The 19,553-nt window shown below is 41.3% G+C and overlaps 2 protein-coding genes across 3 annotated transcripts; one reads left to right on the top strand and one right to left on the bottom strand.

The window, feature by feature from the left end:
- Window positions 1-324: 324 nt before the first annotated feature.
- On the top strand, window positions 325-6,998 carry wsb2 (WD repeat and SOCS box containing 2). Of its 2 annotated transcripts, none has more exons than XM_034541986.1 (9): window positions 325-662; window positions 746-914; window positions 2,060-2,262; window positions 2,386-2,517; window positions 3,535-3,635; window positions 4,436-4,632; window positions 5,286-5,375; window positions 5,464-5,580; window positions 5,966-6,998. In XM_034541986.1, the coding sequence occupies exons 1-9, from the start codon at window positions 623-625 to the stop codon at window positions 6,177-6,179; spliced, it is 1,263 nt and encodes a 420-aa protein (XP_034397877.1). In that variant the 5' UTR covers window positions 325-622; the 3' UTR covers window positions 6,180-6,998. The 2 variants fall into 2 exon arrangements, with proteins under 2 accessions (XP_034397877.1, XP_034397875.1); XM_034541984.1 differs by having other exon boundaries at window positions 498-662; window positions 2,060-2,286; window positions 5,966-6,519.
- On the bottom strand, window positions 6,529-10,917 carry rfc5 (replication factor C (activator 1) 5). The gene is made up of 11 exons (XM_034541987.1): window positions 10,770-10,917; window positions 10,000-10,064; window positions 9,678-9,814; window positions 9,506-9,585; window positions 9,298-9,371; window positions 8,478-8,637; window positions 8,140-8,221; window positions 7,884-8,013; window positions 7,654-7,731; window positions 7,117-7,171; window positions 6,529-6,970 (listed from the first exon to the last, which is right to left on the bottom strand). Exons 1-11 carry the CDS (start codon window positions 10,814-10,816, stop codon window positions 6,871-6,873), a joined length of 1,008 nt encoding a protein of 335 aa, XP_034397878.1. The 5' UTR covers window positions 10,817-10,917; the 3' UTR covers window positions 6,529-6,870.
- Between the last annotated feature and the right edge of the window lie 8,636 nt (window positions 10,918-19,553).

Below are 19,553 nucleotides of genomic sequence, written 5' to 3'. Positions count from 1 at the left end.
ATATATCTAGAGTTTTTGGGGAATTATTCCACAAACTCGATTAATAAGGACGTATTGCACCTTGAGATGGACGTCACCTCTTTGTCAATATTTGTCTTTTTAATATCCAACATTTTGACACTTTAAAAAAAATAAAAGTAATATTGGGATGTCGTCAAAAGCAATATAACGAAACTCTTAATTTCAACTCCCTGAGCTGACCCGTCGTGTTTTAACGATGACGTCACCGTGGAAACCTTGCGTAACCCTATAATTTAATGAGGGGGCGTGGCGTGTGGTTGTTTAAAGGTTACGTAATAAAATTAAAATAATGAATGAAAAAAAGAAGAAAAACGTGACCACGTTGGGCAACACCGCAGCCAATCGTAGCCTGCAAAAAGGGACTCGAGACAAACCGGAAATCAGCTGAACGTTGTTTTTTTCCCCACATTTTTAACATCGCAGAACATCTCTCTCTCTCTCTCTCTCTCTCTCTCTCTCTCTCTCTCTCACTCTCTCTCTCTCTCTCCCTCTCTCTCCCTCTCTCTCTCTCTGGACACAACAGTCACTTCATCCGAATGGACGGCCACACGGAGAGGACGCGTTCAGGAAGCTAAAGCGAAGTATGTGAAGAGGGGAAACGATGTGCTCCACGGGAACCAACGCGGAGCTGCAGCAGACACGTGAGTCGCGTATCTTTTAATCATTTAAATGTCGGGTTAAGGGACGAGTCTTGTTGACTTCCTCCTCTCTCTCGCCCCCCCAGCGTCCGATCCGGCTCTGGTGCTGGAGCTGAAGACCAGGCGTCCTCCGTCCCTGGAGGGCCGGGCGGGATGCGAGACCTGGAGCGTGGACTTCTCCCCGGACGGAGCCTGGTTCGCCTGGTCCATGGGACACGGCATCGTGTGGGTGGTCGCATGGCCTCTCGACTCCGAGTAGGTTTTTGTTTTTTTAAATTAACCTGGAGGCTTTTTTACTCCTTTTTAAAAAAAAAAAAAAATCGGTGATGCGTTCACGTGTCGCACGTACATTCGAGCTTGTGTTGACGAGGATAAACATGGTGGCTTGTTTTTTATCGTCGTTATAGAAACATCCGTTTAAAAGCCTGACTTAATTATTGGATCCATTGCAACTGAAGTAAAAAAAAAAAAACTATAGAATTACACTTTTTTGTTGTTGTTGTTGTTGTTGTTGTTGTTGTTGAGTAACTTTGCTATAATAAAATGCTGTCACAAATAAACAAAAACGTTGCGCAAACAAATAGTTAAAGCCGATGAGTCAAACGTGTCTATTCATCCAGACTGAAACAAAAGATAAAGGCCATGTTTTGTCTGGATTGTCAAAGACTTGGGTGGAAAATTACATTTAGCAATATAAAGTTATTTAAAAATATATATTTTTTAAAGTGCTGGTCAAAAGAAGCATGATTCTTTTTTTTTTTAAAGGTGCAAGAGTTTTGAATATCTATTCACAATGTTATAGCTGAATTTAATTATTTATAAATTAATTATTTAAAGTGTCTTTATTTATTAATATTGAACATAATACGCTCTACAACTTTGATGTAATATATTAAAACAATACATTTTCAACTTTTAAATTCAACAAAACATGTCTTAATTGCTCCGTATGAATTGTAAATAAGATAAATGTAGCTCCTTTTTAAAAAAAAAAAAAATTAGTGGTAAGATAAAATAAATAAATAAATGTGATCAAAAGAATAAGTGAAACGAGCCGAAGAATCGAAATCGGTTAAAATGTTCAAAACCAATAGCATGAAGGTAGAAGAAGCGATTTTAAAGTGAAGCTCCTTTTCTTTGTGTGATGATCTCCCGGTATTGACGATAATATTAATAATGCACATGTAATTACACATTGTGTGAAGAAGCCAGAGCCTCTTAAAGAATTTCATATAAACATCTACAATTACAGATTCTCTCTGCCTCCCTACTCTCGTATTTTGAGTGAAATTAATTTGACACAAATCACATGAAATGCACAATAACATTATAATTAATTTGACTGCAGATATCGCGATGACATTGTCAGCGTCACACATCGATGCTCTTCTCACCCACAGAGACAGTCAGGATGGAGATACCGACCGAGGAGACAAGAGCTTCAGTTGCGGTCACCCGGTGTGGGGCCTCGCCTTCGGACCCAGACCCCCGAAATGCGCCGCGGGGGCAGAGCCGGCTACAAAAACGCCGAAAGGAACCAACAGCCTGCTCCTGGCCACAGGCCTGGAGAACGGGGTGATCAAAATCTGGAACGTGCTTACAGGTGTGAGCGACCTCATTTCTGCTGGTGAAGGTGTCGCCGTCGCTGTTTTTTTTTTTTTTTTTAGCTGATGTTTAAAAAATAAAAATAAATGCTTTTTGTTGTGTGTGTTTTTTTTTTTTCCAGGTGATGCTGTTTTTGACCTCCACGGCCACGAGGGCGTCGTCAGGGACCTGGTCTTCCCCCAAAACGGGACACTCACACTCATATCGACTTCCCGGGACAAGACTTTGAGGATTTGGGACCTGGCTCAGAAAGGTGTGTGTGTGTGTGTGTGTGTGTGTGTGTGTGTGAAGTTTTCTTTGTGTATTTTAATAACTCCAGACCCCTCAACCATTAAATCCTAAAACATTTTCACCCCCTCTCTTGTGCTCACATCATTTTGAGTGGCGTTTGCAAACAATCCTCACTGATATTTACTCATCAAAAAACGCACCGCAAACATACAGGACGCTAATCCACCCCAAAACCTAATAATATAATTTTTTTTATAGACTTGCCTTTTTGAGACTTGACGGTCGGCTTCTGTAAAGCAAGCTTACAATTTGACAAATGTCACAAGAACCATCTCGCCGGCTCAAATCCTGATGCATGAAGTAACGAATGTGACATTCACGGTGTACTTTTCCAGTTTTTGGGGTTTGGCAATGCGACTGTCGGATGTCGGAGCATCCCTGAACGCACCCCGGTCAAACAATAATGCCATTAAAGGCTCACACTGAGAGGTGTTGGCCAACAAGTTTCAAGGCTCTGCAAACCGAGTGCGACACCGTGTTGATATTGAATGAAACCAAGGCTGCCGGGAGTGTTGGAGAACAATTTAAACAGTGGGCGATGAGCAATAGGGGTGTGCAATTTCAGATTTTGAATTATCATTTGTTCTGCTGTGTATTTAGTACCTATTTTTTATATATATATTTTTTTCTCCTTTTTTTAAATTAAAAAAAAAAAAAAAAAAAAATATATATATATATATATATATATATATATATATAAAAAAATATATATATATATTTTAAAAAAATATATATATATTTAAAAAAGTATATATATATCTTTAAAAAAAAATATATATATATATATAATTTTTTTAAATGTGTGTGTGTGTATATATATATATATATATATATATATATATGTATGTATGTATGTATATTTTTTTTAAAATTTATTTATTATACGAGTCACATGCTCCGCCACCTCAGGAGCTGATTATGTGAAGGTTATATTTTGTGCGGTTCAGTTAGACTTTGGTTTCTTTCTGTCCGTCTGTAGGTAAAAAGGTGCAGGTGCTCTCCGGCCATAAAGACTGGATCAGCTGCTGCTGCGTATCATCCGACTGCAGCATGATTGCGTCTGTCGGCAGATTTGACCGAGTGAGTGTGTGTGTGTGTGTGTGTGTGTGCGCGTTTTTTGTTAGTGTGTTGTTTTCGTATTCAAGGTCAAAACAGAAAACACAAGAATTTACGTGACCGTAGATCCCGAAGGACTTTTTTTGAAGTCTAGATTTTTCCTCTAAGTGTAGATTAACCGACGCTCACTCTGACATCTTTTACTTTTTGTTGCACAACTTTGTGATTTAGTCCACAAGTGACATTCTTTGAATATAATACTGCATCGTGTTAATATTTATTTTATTTTTTCAAGGACACTGCAATGATTGACTAAACGGATGGTGTGTGTTTTCTTTCCTTGCTGACCTTTTTTTTTTAACCTTTGCAAGCTTCTGGTCAAACGTCCTGATCGTTACGGCAGCGTTCTCTTTTATATCATGCCTACTCGTTTTATTTGGTTTAATTTGTTTATTAAACTTAAACTGAAGGTCCTGATGGGTTTAACTAAGCTGCATCTGGCTTTGAAGACCTTCCCTTTCCAACGCAGTCTGTCGCTCTCGACGTAATAAGCCGAACAGTTTGGTTCTTTGTCCTATTTGGAGCACCGGGGAGCTCTTCCCACTGCAGTCAAACTGCTAATTTGACACCTTCTCATTTGTGAAGAAAAGCAGACCAGCAATACCAGACTTTAAGACCACATTTACACTTTTTGGCTGTGCGTTCCAGCCGGTCCTGCTGACATTCACGATTGCCTGCAGTAACTGCCGTGGGGCAGACTTAGCCCTCGCTACTCCACATTAAAAGCATGCACGAAGACTCTCTTTGTGATTTCCCTTCTTCAGATGGTGTGTCTGTGGAGCCTGCGGTCCTACACGTTCATCAGGAACCTGGCGGGAGGGATCCACAAGACCTTGTACCTCCTCTCTTCCTGCGACTTCTCTCCTGACGGGGCGCTGCTCGCCACCGCGGCCTTCAGCGGCTCCAGCTGGTGGATCGACCTCTGGGACCCGTACACCGCCGAGAAACTGGCCACTCTGGTGTAAGTTTACGCTGTAAATGAGCTTTGTATTAAAATATATATCCATCCATCCATTATCACCCACTTATCCGGGGTCGGGTCGCGGTGGCAGCAGGTTCAGCAGGCCGACCCAGGCTTACCTCTCATAAATATATATATAAATATAAAAAAAAATATATTTTTTATTATATATATATATATATATATATATATATATATATATATATATATATATATATATATATATATATATATATATATATATATATATATATATATATATATATATATATATATATATATATATATATATATATATATATATATATATATATATATATATATATATATATATATATATATATATATATATATATATATATATATATATATATCTCGGATTGTAAATTATTTTTGACAATTTTAAAATACAAAATGGCAGGAACGTACACATTTAGTTTTAAACTGGGCACAAAACACCTTCTCCGCTTACAACTGAAGTACTTCCTGGCGTCCTCTGTCCTGTGCAACCTGTTTTCTTATTTGTATATAATGTGAAACTTAACACCGAAGTCGTAAGCATCCAGGATGTCTGACGACGGGGGAAATATCATTCTTTTTTAAAAATTTTTTTTTTAAACAACAAAAAAAACACGTTTTTCTTTTCTTCACAGGGACTATTTTGAAGATTACGGTCAAAACCAAATCTCGGCGATACAGTTCTCTCCCAACGGTTTGCACTTGGCGATGGTGACGGACGACAGGTGAGGAGAGCTCCCGTCGCATGTAATCTTTTCTATAAAACAAAATAAAAAAAGGGTCAAAAAATGATTACGGACAGATGTGTTGCAGAGCGCTGCGGATCTGGGAGCCGGGCCAGAAAGGGATGGTGATGCAGACCAAAGTGGACCGAGACGCCAACGGACTCTGCTGCAAATACCACCCAAAGGGGGGCGTGGTCGCCACAGGGTAATAAAATTAATACAAAATACTCACACTAATAGATTATTTGAATATGAAACTCTCACTACTTGTGAGGATCTAGAAATAATGCAGCATGGTCACAGTGGATGTCAATGGTGACTCTGTTACAGCCATTCGCATGCTTCAAACTCAAATGATTTAGCCCAAAACAACAATCAGTCAGTTAATTGCACACACACACACACACACACACACACCTCTGACGAATGTGTTAATTTTTATCAAATGCCCAAAAAAATGCTGGTTGCAACATAAACCTAGGAAACGGTTTACAGTAGTTCAAATTCTCCAATTATTTACTGTGCACACACACACACACACTTCAGCTATCTCGCTGTCACTTTAAATGACCCCCCCCCCCCGGTGACAGAACCAGAGATGGCCACGTGAGGTTCTGGAGGGCGCCCAGGACGGTGCCCAGCCTGAGCCACCTGTGCCGCTCCATCCTGCGCCACTCGGTGTCCACGCACCAGATGGAGCCGCTGCCCCTCCCCAAGAGGATCCTCCAGTACCTGACCTACAGAAACATCCCGGACCGCCTCAAGACCTGCTGCTCCTCAGATGAAGAAGACTGGGAGGGTTAAAATAGGAACGTTAACACAGCGAGTGATTGTCATGCGTAATATTTTATTTTTTTTTGCTGATTGAGGTGTTTTTCACAGCTCAGGAAAGCATCTAACGTAATCTCTTTTTTTTTTTTTAGATGCAGCATTCCTACATTAAGGATTTCATTTTTTTTTTGCACTATTTTTAAGATGATGCATATAATGTTCACGTGCTTATGACTTGAATATCACAATTTTATACTATTAATTTATTGTGTAAATATAAAATGTATACATGTGTATTTCTAATTTCTGTTTATCATAAAACGGCACATGCTACTGTACCTGCACATATTAATTGTTAATACAAAAGATAACAAACTGGAAATATAGGAAATAGTTTTATTAAACAGATTCAAAACACACGTACATGTCTTAAGACATTTTCTTAGTTTCTTTGAGATTGTTTACCTCATCACATATTTCCAAAAGGATGGATGAGTGACAGACAGTTCCTACACTGGTGGCTAAAGTGCCCAAACGATCATTTTTTTCCATTAATAGTTACAAATGACTGCCTCACATTTTTTTTCCCTCAAGTTGTGTGCCGATGCGAGGCACTCAGACGGCGGCGAGCACTCGTTTTTCTTGTGTCATGTGACGGAAGTCACACAAAAAAAAGTGTCTCCACCGTTGGTCCGAGTTCAAGAGAGCCAGAAGTCCCGTGTATCTAGGACGCCTCGCTGACCACCATGTCTCTGACGGCCTGGAACGCTGCGACCATGGAGCTCAGCTGGATCTTCTCGTTGGTCCCCGAGGAGAGCCGGTGTCTGAGGGAGACGACACTCGATGAGTCCAACAAAAAAAAAAAAAAAAAAAAAAAAAAAAAGCGCGACGCTTCACTACCCCGTTGTTGTCGGGTTTTTTTTTTTTTTTTTTTTGTAATGTTAATATTAGTTAAAGTGATCTCACGTACTCGATGTCGGCCAACTTGATGAGCAGGCCGATCCGAATGGCTGGAGGAAAGTCGACTGGAAGAGGGAAGAAAAAAAAAAAGGTTCAACAACCGTTTCTCAGATTTATCTTCTTAAACATTACGAAGCGAGGAAAGAGACTCTAGTAGGAGAACCTCCAGTTCGTTATTTACATTGTAAAGTAACATGTAACCACACACACACACACACACACACACACACACACACACACACACACACACACACACACACACACACACACACACACACACACACACACACACACACACACACACACACACACACACACACACACACACACACACACACACACACACACACACACACACACACACACACACACACACACACACACACCTCATCTTCAAATTGGCCATCATGCTCGGAGCCCATTTAACCGGGCTTTAACCCCCAGTAATTGCTCTTCTATGGAAAGCTTGTTTAAAAAAAAAACTTGTCTCCCTGGTTTTAAACTAAATACGACCTCTTCCCTCTGAGAAAAAAAAAACAAAACGTACCTCTGTGTACGAGCAGATGAACCTCAGTGAGGATGTCATTCAGGGCCAAACCTTTCAACGTCTTCAGCTGAAGGATTTCTGTGCATGACGTGTTAAAGAGAGTTGCATGGAAAAAAGATTTAGCCAATGAAATCCCCTAAAAAAAAAAAAAAAACGCATGTAAAAACAATATTTGTTGCTGCAACTATCGGGGGACATAAATATAGACGGATTATTCTCCTGAAGGATACGCTTGTACGCTGTGGTGAAGTCTTTGTTGAGGCACCAGTCGAGGATGTTGGCTATGTCCGAGCGGAGGGGGTGACCCGTGCAGGTGTACACCGTGTCCTCGGTGACCTTCCCGTACGCCATACTGGTGCTCTGGAAAAAAAAAAAGAAAAAAAAGAAAGTGCAATGACACATTGTACATATCAAAAACAAGGGGTAATAAAGAACGCGTCACAATGAGGCGACGGTGATCCAAGATGAGCTTTCGGGCCCCCGTACCTGCAGTATGTTGAGCGATCTTCTCATGTCGCCCGACGATAAGGTCACGATGGCCTTCATGCCGCCTGGATTGATGTCAATACTGCCACAAAAAGTCAGATGAGAATCCATCGATTTACGAATGAATGTCAGATTTTCAAAATCAAGCAACATCATTGATTCTTCACGTTCTCTCTGACGGTGCAGACTCGACAGTTGTTTTTCCTCATCGCAGCAAGAGAACTAAAATCGGCGCTTCTTTTTGTTTCGTTTTGGTAAAAGGATTCCCCAACAACACGTTTCCTGTGAAACCCCAGATTGTTTTCAACAGTCGGTGGAGAAGAAACGCTCTCTCTCACCTCTCCTGCTGGACGACGTAGTCCAGCCGAGGGATCATCTGGTCCGGGGACAGCGGGCCGAAGCGAAATCTGGTGCATCGAGACTGCAGAGCCGGGATGATCTTGGACAGGTAGTTGCAGATCAGACAGAACCGGGTGTTTTCTGTAAACTTCTCAATCACTGAGAGAGAGAGAGAGAGAGAGAGAGAGAGAGAGAGAGAGAGAGAGAGAGAGAGAGAGAGAGAGAGAGAGAGAGAGAGAGAGAGAGAGAGAGAGAGAGAGAGAGAGAGAGAGAGAGAGAGAGAGAGAGAGAGAGAGAGAGAGAGAGAGAGAGAGAGAGAGAGAGAGAGAGAGAGAGAGAGAAAGAAAGAAAGAGAGAGAGAGCAGGAGGAGCACACGTTAGAAATCAATGCAACTAAGAAATGGGAAAGATACAAAGTTGTGTCTTAAGAACCCAAAATGAAAAAGCTCTGGCGCGTCTCTCAGAGTCCTCAGATTCAACTGACTTTTAAGAAACCTAGAGGCACTCGATTCCCTGAATTATTGTAGAGAACATCCGCACCTTTCTCTATGTTCCAGCTACTTGAGAAACTGCACGTTCGTAAGTTAGTGTGTAAAATGTAAAACAAAGTGTTCCAGTTTACAGCATTTTTTTTCAGGGCGATATATATATATATATATATATATATATATATATATATATATATATATATATATATATAATTACAGCATATCTGCACAAGCAGATATGCTGTAATTCAGCAGTGGGCAAATGGTCTGGCTGCTCAGCGAGCCGTGTCGGCTCACAGTGGGGCACCGGCCGGCCGAACAGATGGCTTACCTCGCCGCAATGCATTCTGGGCATCCTGGGTCATGGCATCGGCCTCGTCCAGTATCACCAACTTGAAGCCCCTCCTGGAGAACAAAACAGGCAAGCAGTTCAAATAACGTCCGCATTAAGTTATAGGTTGCACATGATAATAAAACAGAGCATTGAGAACACCCATTTCTGAATAGAGTAATTTAAATTCTTTTATAAATAGTCTTACTTGAAGATGGTCCTGGTGCTGGCAAAACTCAGAACGGGACCTCGAACCACATCGATACCCCTGTCGTCTGATGCGTTTAGCTGCAAATCAACAACAAGTCATCAAATCAAAGAGCCGCGTAGATGACGGCAAAAAGAGAGAAGCCCACGAGACCCAGACACCTCCAGTGTACCTCCAACACCATGGAGTTGAACTCCTTGTCTTTGTACAGCTGCTTGGCACAGGCGAGGATGGTGGAGGTCTTGCCGGTTCCAGGGGGCCCGTAGAACAAGAGATGGGGAAGCTTTTCCTCACTGATGAACTTCTGGACTGAGAAACGGTTGACAGTGAACAGAGTGAGACAACGAAGACGAGAGCCATGCAACACTAACAGACACGACAGAGATAATAAATACATATGGATGTACGATTATGGGTTGCTGCCCCCCCCCACCCTTGTGCTGGATCATTAATAGTGAGGAATCCACATGTATTCTGGCAGTTCTCATACTTACTGGTGGTCAGAATATCTTTGTGTGAGATCAGATCATCGAGTTTCTGTGGTCTGTATTTTTCAACCCTGCAATCCGGAGAAGGACAATGTGAGCATTAATAAATACGTCCAATTGTTAAATGATTAAAACACTATTGTAGTATCTTGACTCCCCCCTGTTCAGGTAACTGTATTGTTGTGATGACGTCACCAAGGTGCGCCAATTACTAGTACGTGACAAGGCAAGCTGGTATCAAGTGTTTGACCATTAACTGTCAGTATACACATATGAATACTACAACTAGGGTGTGTCACCGTCAGCATAGCACACGTTAAAGTAACTTGTTAACCCCAAAATGTCTCGGTTTAGTACGGACTTCATTACGGATTAGTCGTTTTAAACCAGTTTACTTATGTCTGGGTAGATATATATGCTGTAAATGTGATTTATTCGAGCCACAAAATGGTTGGGTACCATTTTTTTTATATTCGGCATCCATATATCTGCAAAATGCATGCACGGAAATATGAAATACGTGCTCCCCCCCGGTCGGTTGAAGGGGCAACAAGGCAATGCGAGATGCGTTCACGTGGTGTTATTAATGCCGAATTAAAAAGAAAGCTCACGCTGTAGCTAGTATTCGTTTTTTACGAGTAATCTGACGTTGTTGTAGAGAAGACACGCTAACGTCAGTGCGCCTGAAGGCATCACGTCGGTAGGTAAAGTTAGGTTAGCTAGCTAGTGCTAACTAACTCGACGTGTTTTCGAGGAGCAAAGTCTTTTGAACTCACCACGGTAAGTTTCTGGCCTGCAACGGCACTTTATTCGTGGACGCCATGTGTCCCGGTAGCCCGGCGTGGATTGAGCTCAAAGCCGGGTTAAAAATACTTGTAGCGCTTCCACTTTGGCGCGCGCTCCACAACAGAAAACGTGCGTCAAAACGTCACGGCGTACAGCCAATCGGATCGCTTCGCCGGCACTTATGGGCGGAGTCTAGGAGTCTAGGGGGCGGGGGGGGGGAAACGACGCGAATGCCCCGCTGCAAAAACGTGTGTGAGACGACAGAAAGATGCTAAAAATGTCACACAAAAACAAACGGATGCAATGCTGCACGTGAATAAACATTTGTTTTGATATAATTGTTAAAATGTAAATGATAAACCAAGAGTCAGCTTAATGTGCTGTTTCTTAACAGGGCTGGTCCCAAAATGACAGAGAACATTCTGCAGAACCATAAGGAATTTTTAATGTGGCAAATGATGAAACAATAACAAATTTTAAAAAAGTCAGTAGGCTTGTCTTGGCCACACAATTCTACACACACCTCCAACATTGTACTTACATTTGAGGAATAAAGCCCATTCATTCCCCTCTAAAAAGGTAAAATAGATAAAGAATTAAAGGTTAAAATTAATTTCATTCATTCATTTTTTTAATTTAACATACGTTATCAATAAATAAAATCACTGCAAGGACAAAAAAAAAAAAAACTGACAAACTCACGCTAGCAATATAAATAGTGTTCCAATAACCCAAACTATACTTTGTATGCCAGAAATGATTTAGTATGTACTAACATATGCAGGATACCAAAAACACGTTTGTTGCAACGCCAGCATACTTTACGGCAATCCTGACCCACAATCCTTGTAAAGTAATATGTCCAAATTGAGTGTGCATATATATATACTGCAAGATAGAGTACGCACTTGGTAAGGGCAGCTGCAGGATGTACTAGAAGTAAAGAAGTATGCACTTGGCGCTGATCTCGCGAGAGCGCCCCCCCCCCCCCCCCCTCTCTCGCGGCGGCATGGCCTGGGCAATGCGATGCCGCTGCTGTTGCTGTGGGTTTGATTGACAGGAAACATGTCGGTGTGGTGGGAGCGAACCGGGATGCAGCTGCTGCCAAGGGAGACAGGGAGTACCTGCATCCAATCCTCACATCAGCACCTTTAAAACCACCAGGCTTCCCCCCACCCCCCCTCCTCCCTCCTCCTCCTCCTCCTCCCTCCCTCCCTCCATCCATCCCTCCCCCCGTTACGTCTGCTTATGATGCGCTGAACTGCTTCTCTTTTTTTTTCCTTCTTCTTTTTTTTTCTTCTTCTTCTAAACATCCATTTGAAAAGAAGGGGGCACCCAATGGATGCTGTGGCAAACCGTGTCGTCCCGCTCGGTATCTCCACATTGTGTTTGATTTAGCCGACAACAGCCACAGAGACACCTGGATGAAACAGCAGGAGCTACGAGGATTTGTTGTTGCAATGGAGTCGACTCTCTCACGGCTCAAACCCCGTCTGTAAACCTACAGCATTTTTTCTTTTCTTTTTTTTCTTCATGGCGTTTCGCAGGTTGCTCTGCTCCGTGGGCTTCTCCACGTTTGTTTTCTGAATTTTTATTTTTTATTTTAATTTTTGTTGTTGCTTTTACATTTTTTTTTTTTTTTTTTGTGCAAAGGGGGGAAATAACGACCACTTGCTCGCAAAAACTATGAACGAGGAGATGACAAAAAGCGAGGAGCAGCATCTTAGTTTGCAGAAAGCCTTGCAGCAGTGCGAGTTGGTGCAAAATATGATTGACATAAGCATTTCTAGTTTGGAGGGTTTACGGACCAAATGTGCCACATCCAACGACTTGACACAAAAAGAGATACGAACGCTGGAGGTAAGCACCATTTGAGCGGAATGACTGAATCTCTGCTGTGCATCTTCATCTAGAATCAATACGCGAGGGGGGGGGGGGGGGGCTGTCACCGTCTGATATTTATTCCTAGGCCAATGTGCATATGTGTTTCTTCTGCCCAGTAAAAAGAACAGCTTTTCTTGCTGTGTTGCCATTGCATAAAAATGTGCAAAAAAAAAAAAAAAAAAAAAAATCTTTCCGCTTAAGCTGCCATATGTGCTGCTCTATACCTGTTTTTTTTTTGTGCAGTGCAATAAATCAAGAGGCTATACGGGGCTATGCAGTGGGCTGTTATAGACTTGCGCATTCTGCAGGTGGCGGGGAGAGAAGAAGAAGAAGAAGAAGATGAAGGAGAAGGAGAAGAAGAAGAAGAAGAAGAAGAAGAAGGTGTCTCTTCTCCATCAGAATCATATCCGAGGCCTCATAAGGCTGCCCGTGTTTACAATCCATTACCAAGATATTGCCAGCCTGCATGCGCATCTGTCCTCGCGGGCGCATTACCAGCCCCCCCCCCCCCCGTTATGTTATGCAACGGCACAGCAGATTACAGGGAGATTGTTACAAAATATCCCGTTATCCGGTTTAATTGGCTCGCGGGGTGCGTGTGCGTTTCCGTAAACTGCGTTACGTAATGGCCATCGGATCCCCGGTGCCGCGCTGCGAGATACCAGACTGACCGGTTGTTGTTTTTTAAGACCACTTAAACCAGTTGAAGCAGTTGAAGTTAATATTGGCCCATTCAATGCTGTGCGTTGAGCCATTTAAGTGAAGTTTGTAAGTGTTGCACAGGCGGAGGAGAGGAATCCAAGAAGAGAGGAGACTAGTTGCCCACTATGTTCCCTGAATGGCTTGCAAAGCATTGTGGGTACTGGATTATTTTTGTCTTAAGCGTGACAGAAATATTGTTTTATGTTGCGACATATTACTATTAGCTTCTTTTGTGGATGGATTTTTTCTTGAACTAAGATGGGTTACGATCTGACGTTGTTATTTAACCTTTTTTTTTTGGAGGAAGTCTTAGCGTTCCATATAGTAAAAGTAAAGATATACCTGTATATATACGTTGGCCTTTGACCTCTGTGGGTGAAGTATTTATTGTATTACTTGTTGTACCGACACTTTGATGTGAACACACATCTCTGGTGACTGCAGAGGGTGATGCAAGGTATTGAAGACAAATTAACTATAACATTATTAATATCTAATGAATTGAATGCAGGAAATATAATGCACGGAGGGTTTTGTCGTATTTGTTATAAACCACAATATTGGAAAATCCGACTTTACATTTTTATACGTGTGAACACGTTAATTTCACTTTTAATGGCGTCCGCAGAGTATAAGCAACGTGCAAATGAGTTCCCTGTTGCATGAACCTGTTTGAACAAAGTTGTGTCACTGCATTAGAAAATCATTTTCCCGCAGCATTAATACTTAACGATGTGGTGGTTGTTCATGGACGTGGTTAATATAATAATCGTGTTTTCCATTATTAGCAGTTTGCTAAGTGAAGCCAAGTTATTTACATTATTGACGACTGCAGACGATTATGGTAAAGAAAATATATATATTAACATTTATCGGAGGCGTATTCAAGGTTGATGCAATTACTGTTTTACAGTTTTATTTAATAATAATTCCACAACACAATGTCTGACATGTAACATAACCAAGTGATGGTTGAAGTTATAGCAACAAGTTGAACATGTACTCAGACACACAGTTGCATTAGCATTTTTTTTTGCTCTATTTTAAGTCAATACAATGTCGAATATTCACTTTCCCTTCGCTCTGTTTTGGTCTCCATCAACTAAATACGATATATCTGTCTCTTTAGCTCCGTTACACACACACACACACACACACACACACACACACACACACACACACACTGGGTTCATCGGTGCTGTTCTCCTGAAAACAGACGCGCTCTGCAGCTGTTGATGAGAGCAGAACGTGTGAACTTGAATTTGCTTCATGAGGAATGTAAACGGCAGCAAGAAAAAAAACAATATGGCCGACATCTTTAACGTAACCACCTTGCTTTTCCAGATTAATACCGATTCGACCATGCGTATACTGTAGCGCCCTTCACAATAAACCGTAAGAAAGGAAATTGTTGTATATGCTAATGAGGACATCGGCTCGTCTGTATTAAGTGTGTTTGCCCACCAGTCAAACTAGTAGAAACACCGGCATCAATTCAGGTCAGAGTGAGATATTTTGGCCGTGTTGTGGGCTGCGATTCTTCTGTTGTAAAAATAACGTTTTGTCAATACCCGGGAACCAATACAACACACGTAATATGGCTACTCGCTCTGGATGGAACTGCACATCAGCTTCTTCTTTTTTTTTGTTGCTATAGTTTACACCAGTGAGGTTCTTCCATCTCAGAAGAAAATTATAAAAAACAGTAAAGTGTGCTCAACGGAAAGAAACTCGTATTAGAAGTGAATGAGGAATAACAAGACGACGCAATCGACAGTTAATTCAGGTTCTCGGTCCTCTTATTGCCTCCACGACAAAATGAGTTGTCCACCGGGGGGTAGGGCTGACGTCACCCCCCCCCCTGATCACCATCGAGGGGCCACGCCGCGTATACGGGAGAGATTCCTCCACGACGTCACTGTTTTTTCCATCTCTATTATTAACCTTAGGACCCCAGATTGTGCCACGGTCTGATAAAAGTGTTTGATACTGGTTTCCTATTAATATGATTATGCATTGCCAGCTGTATCCCTTGGATACACGGGAACGATCCACGCACGTGACGCCTTTTTAAAAAAAAAGCTTTTATATTAGAGACGCAGAACACATGATGGAGCATGTCACGTGATTCCAATTATTGGAATTAATGTAACAGAAAAAGAGGGCAGGTCAAAACAAGTGTTGTCATTCATCCATATTCAAAGAATACGTGACTGGGGTTTATAATGGTTATTTAAGTGTTTCAAAAGGTGGAAACATGTTTTTTTTTTTTTAACTGTAGCTTAGAAGGTTGATCTCTGGGCTAGAAGCAAACTAGGTCATACAAAGCGTAGCCCGGCCGCGTCGTCTGAAGGCACAGGTGTTTATACCTGTGGCCACGCTCGAAGGGTTCACGAGAAGCCTTCCGTTGACGCCTCCTCTCGCCCGCGTTGAAGTGCACGATGTCCTGAAGTCTTCCAAAAAGGTCTCTCAGAAGTTCAAACCCTTACTTACTTTCACACCTGTGGCCAATTTGTGGGCACGAATGTCACATTGCACGGCCATTCTTCTTTTTTTTTTAAAGTTGAAATGGCCAAAAAAAATACAAAATGTCGTGGCTAATTTACACGTCCAGGAGTTACGTGAGTCCAACAGTCTCCAGAGGGAAAACATTTGTCTTTATTCACCAGCTGTTTTGGAGCTGAGCGAGTTTTTTTCCACTGGGTCGTGGAGCTTTTTCCAGTGAAATTCAGCCACAGCAGGCAGGCTGAATTTCAGCACTTCCTTTAAATTTTAAAGGATTTTTTAAATGCACTCCCAAAATAATTGTAGTACATTTGTGACGTGTTCCGTAGTTCATTTTCTTAACATACAAACCAGTTTGGTTGCTAAATTATTAATTTCTACATCTAAATTGGGGTGAAAGGAATCGCTGTTTTAGTATTACATCCAGATAAATGTGTTCATTTTTTAAGCTACATGACTTTTAGTTGTGCCTTTTTTAAAATTTTTATCGGAACTGAAGTCGAAGTCACAAATTGCACCACCCCTTTGCTCGCCTCTAGTTTATCAGAACAGATGAAGCTGGCGTGGGAGTTTTAAATTCTTCTGTACATTCGCTAGCTAGGACGTGTCGCATTTGAGAAGAAGTCAACGTAGCTTGTGTCAAAAGGAAAATAGCACTATACTTCAAACCGTAGGAAGAAATTCTGTCTTTATTAACACCATTTTGCCCACTTAAGTTGTGTTAACTTGATAAATTTGGGGCGGTTTACTTAGAAAAAATAAAAATGTTCTCCCTGCACCATACATTATACATTATATTGTTTTTTGTAACTTCGGGGCGACTATGGGTCAGTGGTTAGCATGCCCGTCTTTCAATCAAGGGGTTGGCAGTTCAATCCCCGCTCTAGTCGATGTGTCCTTGAGCAAGACACTTAACCCTGCATTGCTCCCCGTAGCTGTGTCTATGGTGTATAATGTAAAGTGTCTTTGAGTATCTTGAAAAGCACTATATAAATTAAATGGATTATTATTATTGATGGTGTAAAAATATAAAAAAATAAATACAGGCGGCATTATCACAGGGATTCTGCTTCAGGGCAGCGACAGAAGGTAAAACTAATAAAGTGTTAAAAGCAGGGAGACCTTTCAGCTTGTGGCTTGCTAATGTTAGCCTGCTAGCCCTGGCTGCGTCTGCTTGTGCACACACAGCACAGTGTGTTCAGTAAAGTTTGGCCTCCCCAATCTGCTCCGACTGGAGTTTTAGGATGGCGATGCCGCTCGGTGGATGGTTGTGCACGTTGGATGGTTGTGCACGTTGGATGGTTGTGCACGTTGGATCAGGAGGCATTAAGCTCACCCGAAGGCTTCTGGCGACATGGTTCTCAGTGAGCCGGGCTCCTGAAGTGCTCAGTGGAAACAGAACTTTTTTTTCCCAACAATACATTTCAAGTATATACACTGTAAAGATTAGAAACTCCCCTTTATAATTAATACATTAGTAAGCTTGAAGAATATAACCAGCTGTCCACCTCTCTGGTATCTGGCTGCAGTGCTCCAGGTCAAGCTCTAGTTTAGGTTTAGAAAGAGGCATTTAGGGGTCAGGTGAACGGTGGTGAATCTGAGTTGCTTGCCTGCTGAATGTTAAATGTAAAATAGAAATAATCTTTTTAAAGTCAATACATTTGTCAGCTAGATTTAACTATACACTCTATGAACATGTGGCGGGCCTTATGACGTAGTTCTCGTGGGCCAGATCTAGTCCCCGAGCCAGTGGTTTGAAACCCCTTAAACACCACTAAGAGTCTAGAGCCACACTAGACCTAGATTGTGAAAAAGGGGGACGCGCTTAGATGATAATAGAACTATTGAAAAGTCTCTTTACAAGTTTCTGTCTGTCTTATAGCCTGCTCTCTCTCTCTTTCTTTACCCTTTCTCTCTATCACGCTCATCCTCCTTCTTTCATTGGCATTAAATACGCCCCAATTACTTTATGCTTTGTTATGCCATTATCCTAAAAATGGCATATTTACTGACGAGTGAATTATGAGACAATGGGCCCCTGGGCACAGACATGCAGAAAGCCCCATTGACAACACACTGATTTATAGTTTTCAGTTGGTTGCCTCTTCATGTGGTTGTGTTGCGTCTCTTTGTAGTTGTGTTGCGTCTCTTTGTAGTTGTTTTGCGTTTGTGTCTATTTGTAGTTGTTTTGAGTCTCTTTGTAGTTGTTTAGCATCACTTTGTAGTTGTTTTGTGTCTCTTTGTAGTTGTTTTGCGTTTGTGTCTCTTTGTAGTTGTTTTGTGTCTCTTTGTAGTTGTTTTGCATCTCTTTGTAGTTGTTTTGTGTCTCTTTGTAGTTGTTTTGCATCTCTTTGTAGTTGTTTTGCGTTTGTGTCTCTTTGTAATTGTTTTGAGTCTCTTTGTAGTTGTTTTGTGTCTCTTTGTAGTTGTTTTGCATCTCTTTGTAGTTGTTTTGCGTTTGTGTCTCTTTGTAATTGTTTTGAGTCTCTTTGTAGTTGTTTTGTATCTCTTTGTAGTTATTTTGCGTCTCTTTGTAGTTGTTTTACGTTTGTGTCTCTTTGTAATTGTTTTATGTCTCTTTGTAGTTGTTTTACGTCTCTTTGTAGTGATGTGTCGCCTTATAGCCATTTTGTGTGTCTTTGTGGTTGTTTTTCGCCCCTTTTCATAGTTTGGTGTGGTCGTGTATTTTTGGTCTTTGGTTGATTTGCTGCTTTTTTTCTCTATGTAGTCAAGTTGTGTAGTTGTTTTGTCTCATATTGTAATTTGCTTTCTTTTGTGTGTGGTTGTTTTCTCCCTCTTTTGTATAGTCGTTTTGCATCTATTTGTTGTCGTCTTGTGTCTCTTTGTAGCCATTTTAAATGTCTTTGTAGTTTCTTTGTGTGTCTTTGTCATTTTGTGGTTGTTTTGCCCCTTTTGTGTCCGTGAGGCTGTGCAGTAAGTCTCTTTGTGTCTCTTTGTAGTTGTTTTATGTTTGTGGTCATTTTGAGCCTCCTCTTGGTTGTTATATGTATCTTAGAATGGCATTTAGTTTGTGAAGGCCAGAGGGCCCCTGCCACTCCAGAAAGAACATGATATCCACAGTAACAAGTCAACACATTTAGCCGGGGTAAATTGTTGCCTGAGCAGCCACCTGATTGGTCAGAGTGTTAGTGGGCAGCTGCTGGAGGGTTTTTCTGCATTCAGAGGTGACTTGCGAGTCCCTCCTCCACTGGTTTCTACTTTGGTATGCACTGATGTAGGCCAGCACCGTCTAATTTCTAGCAGTCCTTTTGTAGGCGTGTGTTTGGAACGGGGCCATCCACATGCATCACGTCGCCCACCGCGGGGCCCGGACGTTCCTCCACTATCATTTTCAATCGGACAAATTATTTCTGTTTTTAAAAATGGCTGTTGTGAATTCTGCCTTGACATGTCGACATATCTCCTCTTCAAGATAACAATTATTCATGTTGCAATGTCACTGAAAAGATGTCAATAAAAAAACAAAACATGTTGACAGTGTTAGATGTTTTGAATAAGACTATCAACAAGTTTTGAGTAAGCAAAATATAAGCAGTAGTGTAAGAAAATGTCAAGTTTTTTTTTTTTAAAGGAAAAGTGCTCCAGTGTAGAAATAGTCTAAGTAAAAGTATACATATTGTATTTAAAATGTTTAATGTAAAAGTATTATAGTATTATCTGCA

This window comes from Cyclopterus lumpus, chromosome 9 (assembly GCF_009769545.1).
Source record: "Cyclopterus lumpus isolate fCycLum1 chromosome 9, fCycLum1.pri, whole genome shotgun sequence".
Taxonomy (NCBI): Eukaryota; Metazoa; Chordata; class Actinopteri; order Perciformes; family Cyclopteridae; genus Cyclopterus; species Cyclopterus lumpus.
Note: the sequence above shows the minus strand (reverse complement) of the source record. Positions and strands in the feature narration are given on the sequence as shown.

Excerpts from the sequence above, each read along its gene's own strand:
- wsb2 (XM_034541984.1), top strand. The coding sequence starts at position 623 with ATGTGCTCCACGGGAACCAACGCGGAGCTGCAGCAGACAC. Across the intron at positions 915-2,059 it reads GCATGGCCTCTCGACTCCGA|AGACAGTCAGGATGGAGATA; the intron begins GTAGGTTTTTGT and ends TCTCACCCACAG. Across the intron at positions 2,287-2,385 it reads GAGCGACCTCATTTCTGCTG|GTGATGCTGTTTTTGACCTC; the intron begins GTGAAGGTGTCG and ends TTTTTTTTCCAG.
- rfc5 (XM_034541987.1), bottom strand. The coding sequence starts at position 10,816 with ATGGCGTCCACGAATAAAGTGCCGTTGCAGGCCAGAAACTTACCGTG. Across the intron at positions 9,586-9,677 it reads TCAACTCCATGGTGTTGGAG|CTAAACGCATCAGACGACAG; the intron begins GTACACTGGAGG and ends GTTGATTTGCAG. Across the intron at positions 8,014-8,139 it reads GATCGCTCAACATACTGCAG|AGCACCAGTATGGCGTACGG; the intron begins GTACGGGGGCCC and ends TTTTTTTTCCAG.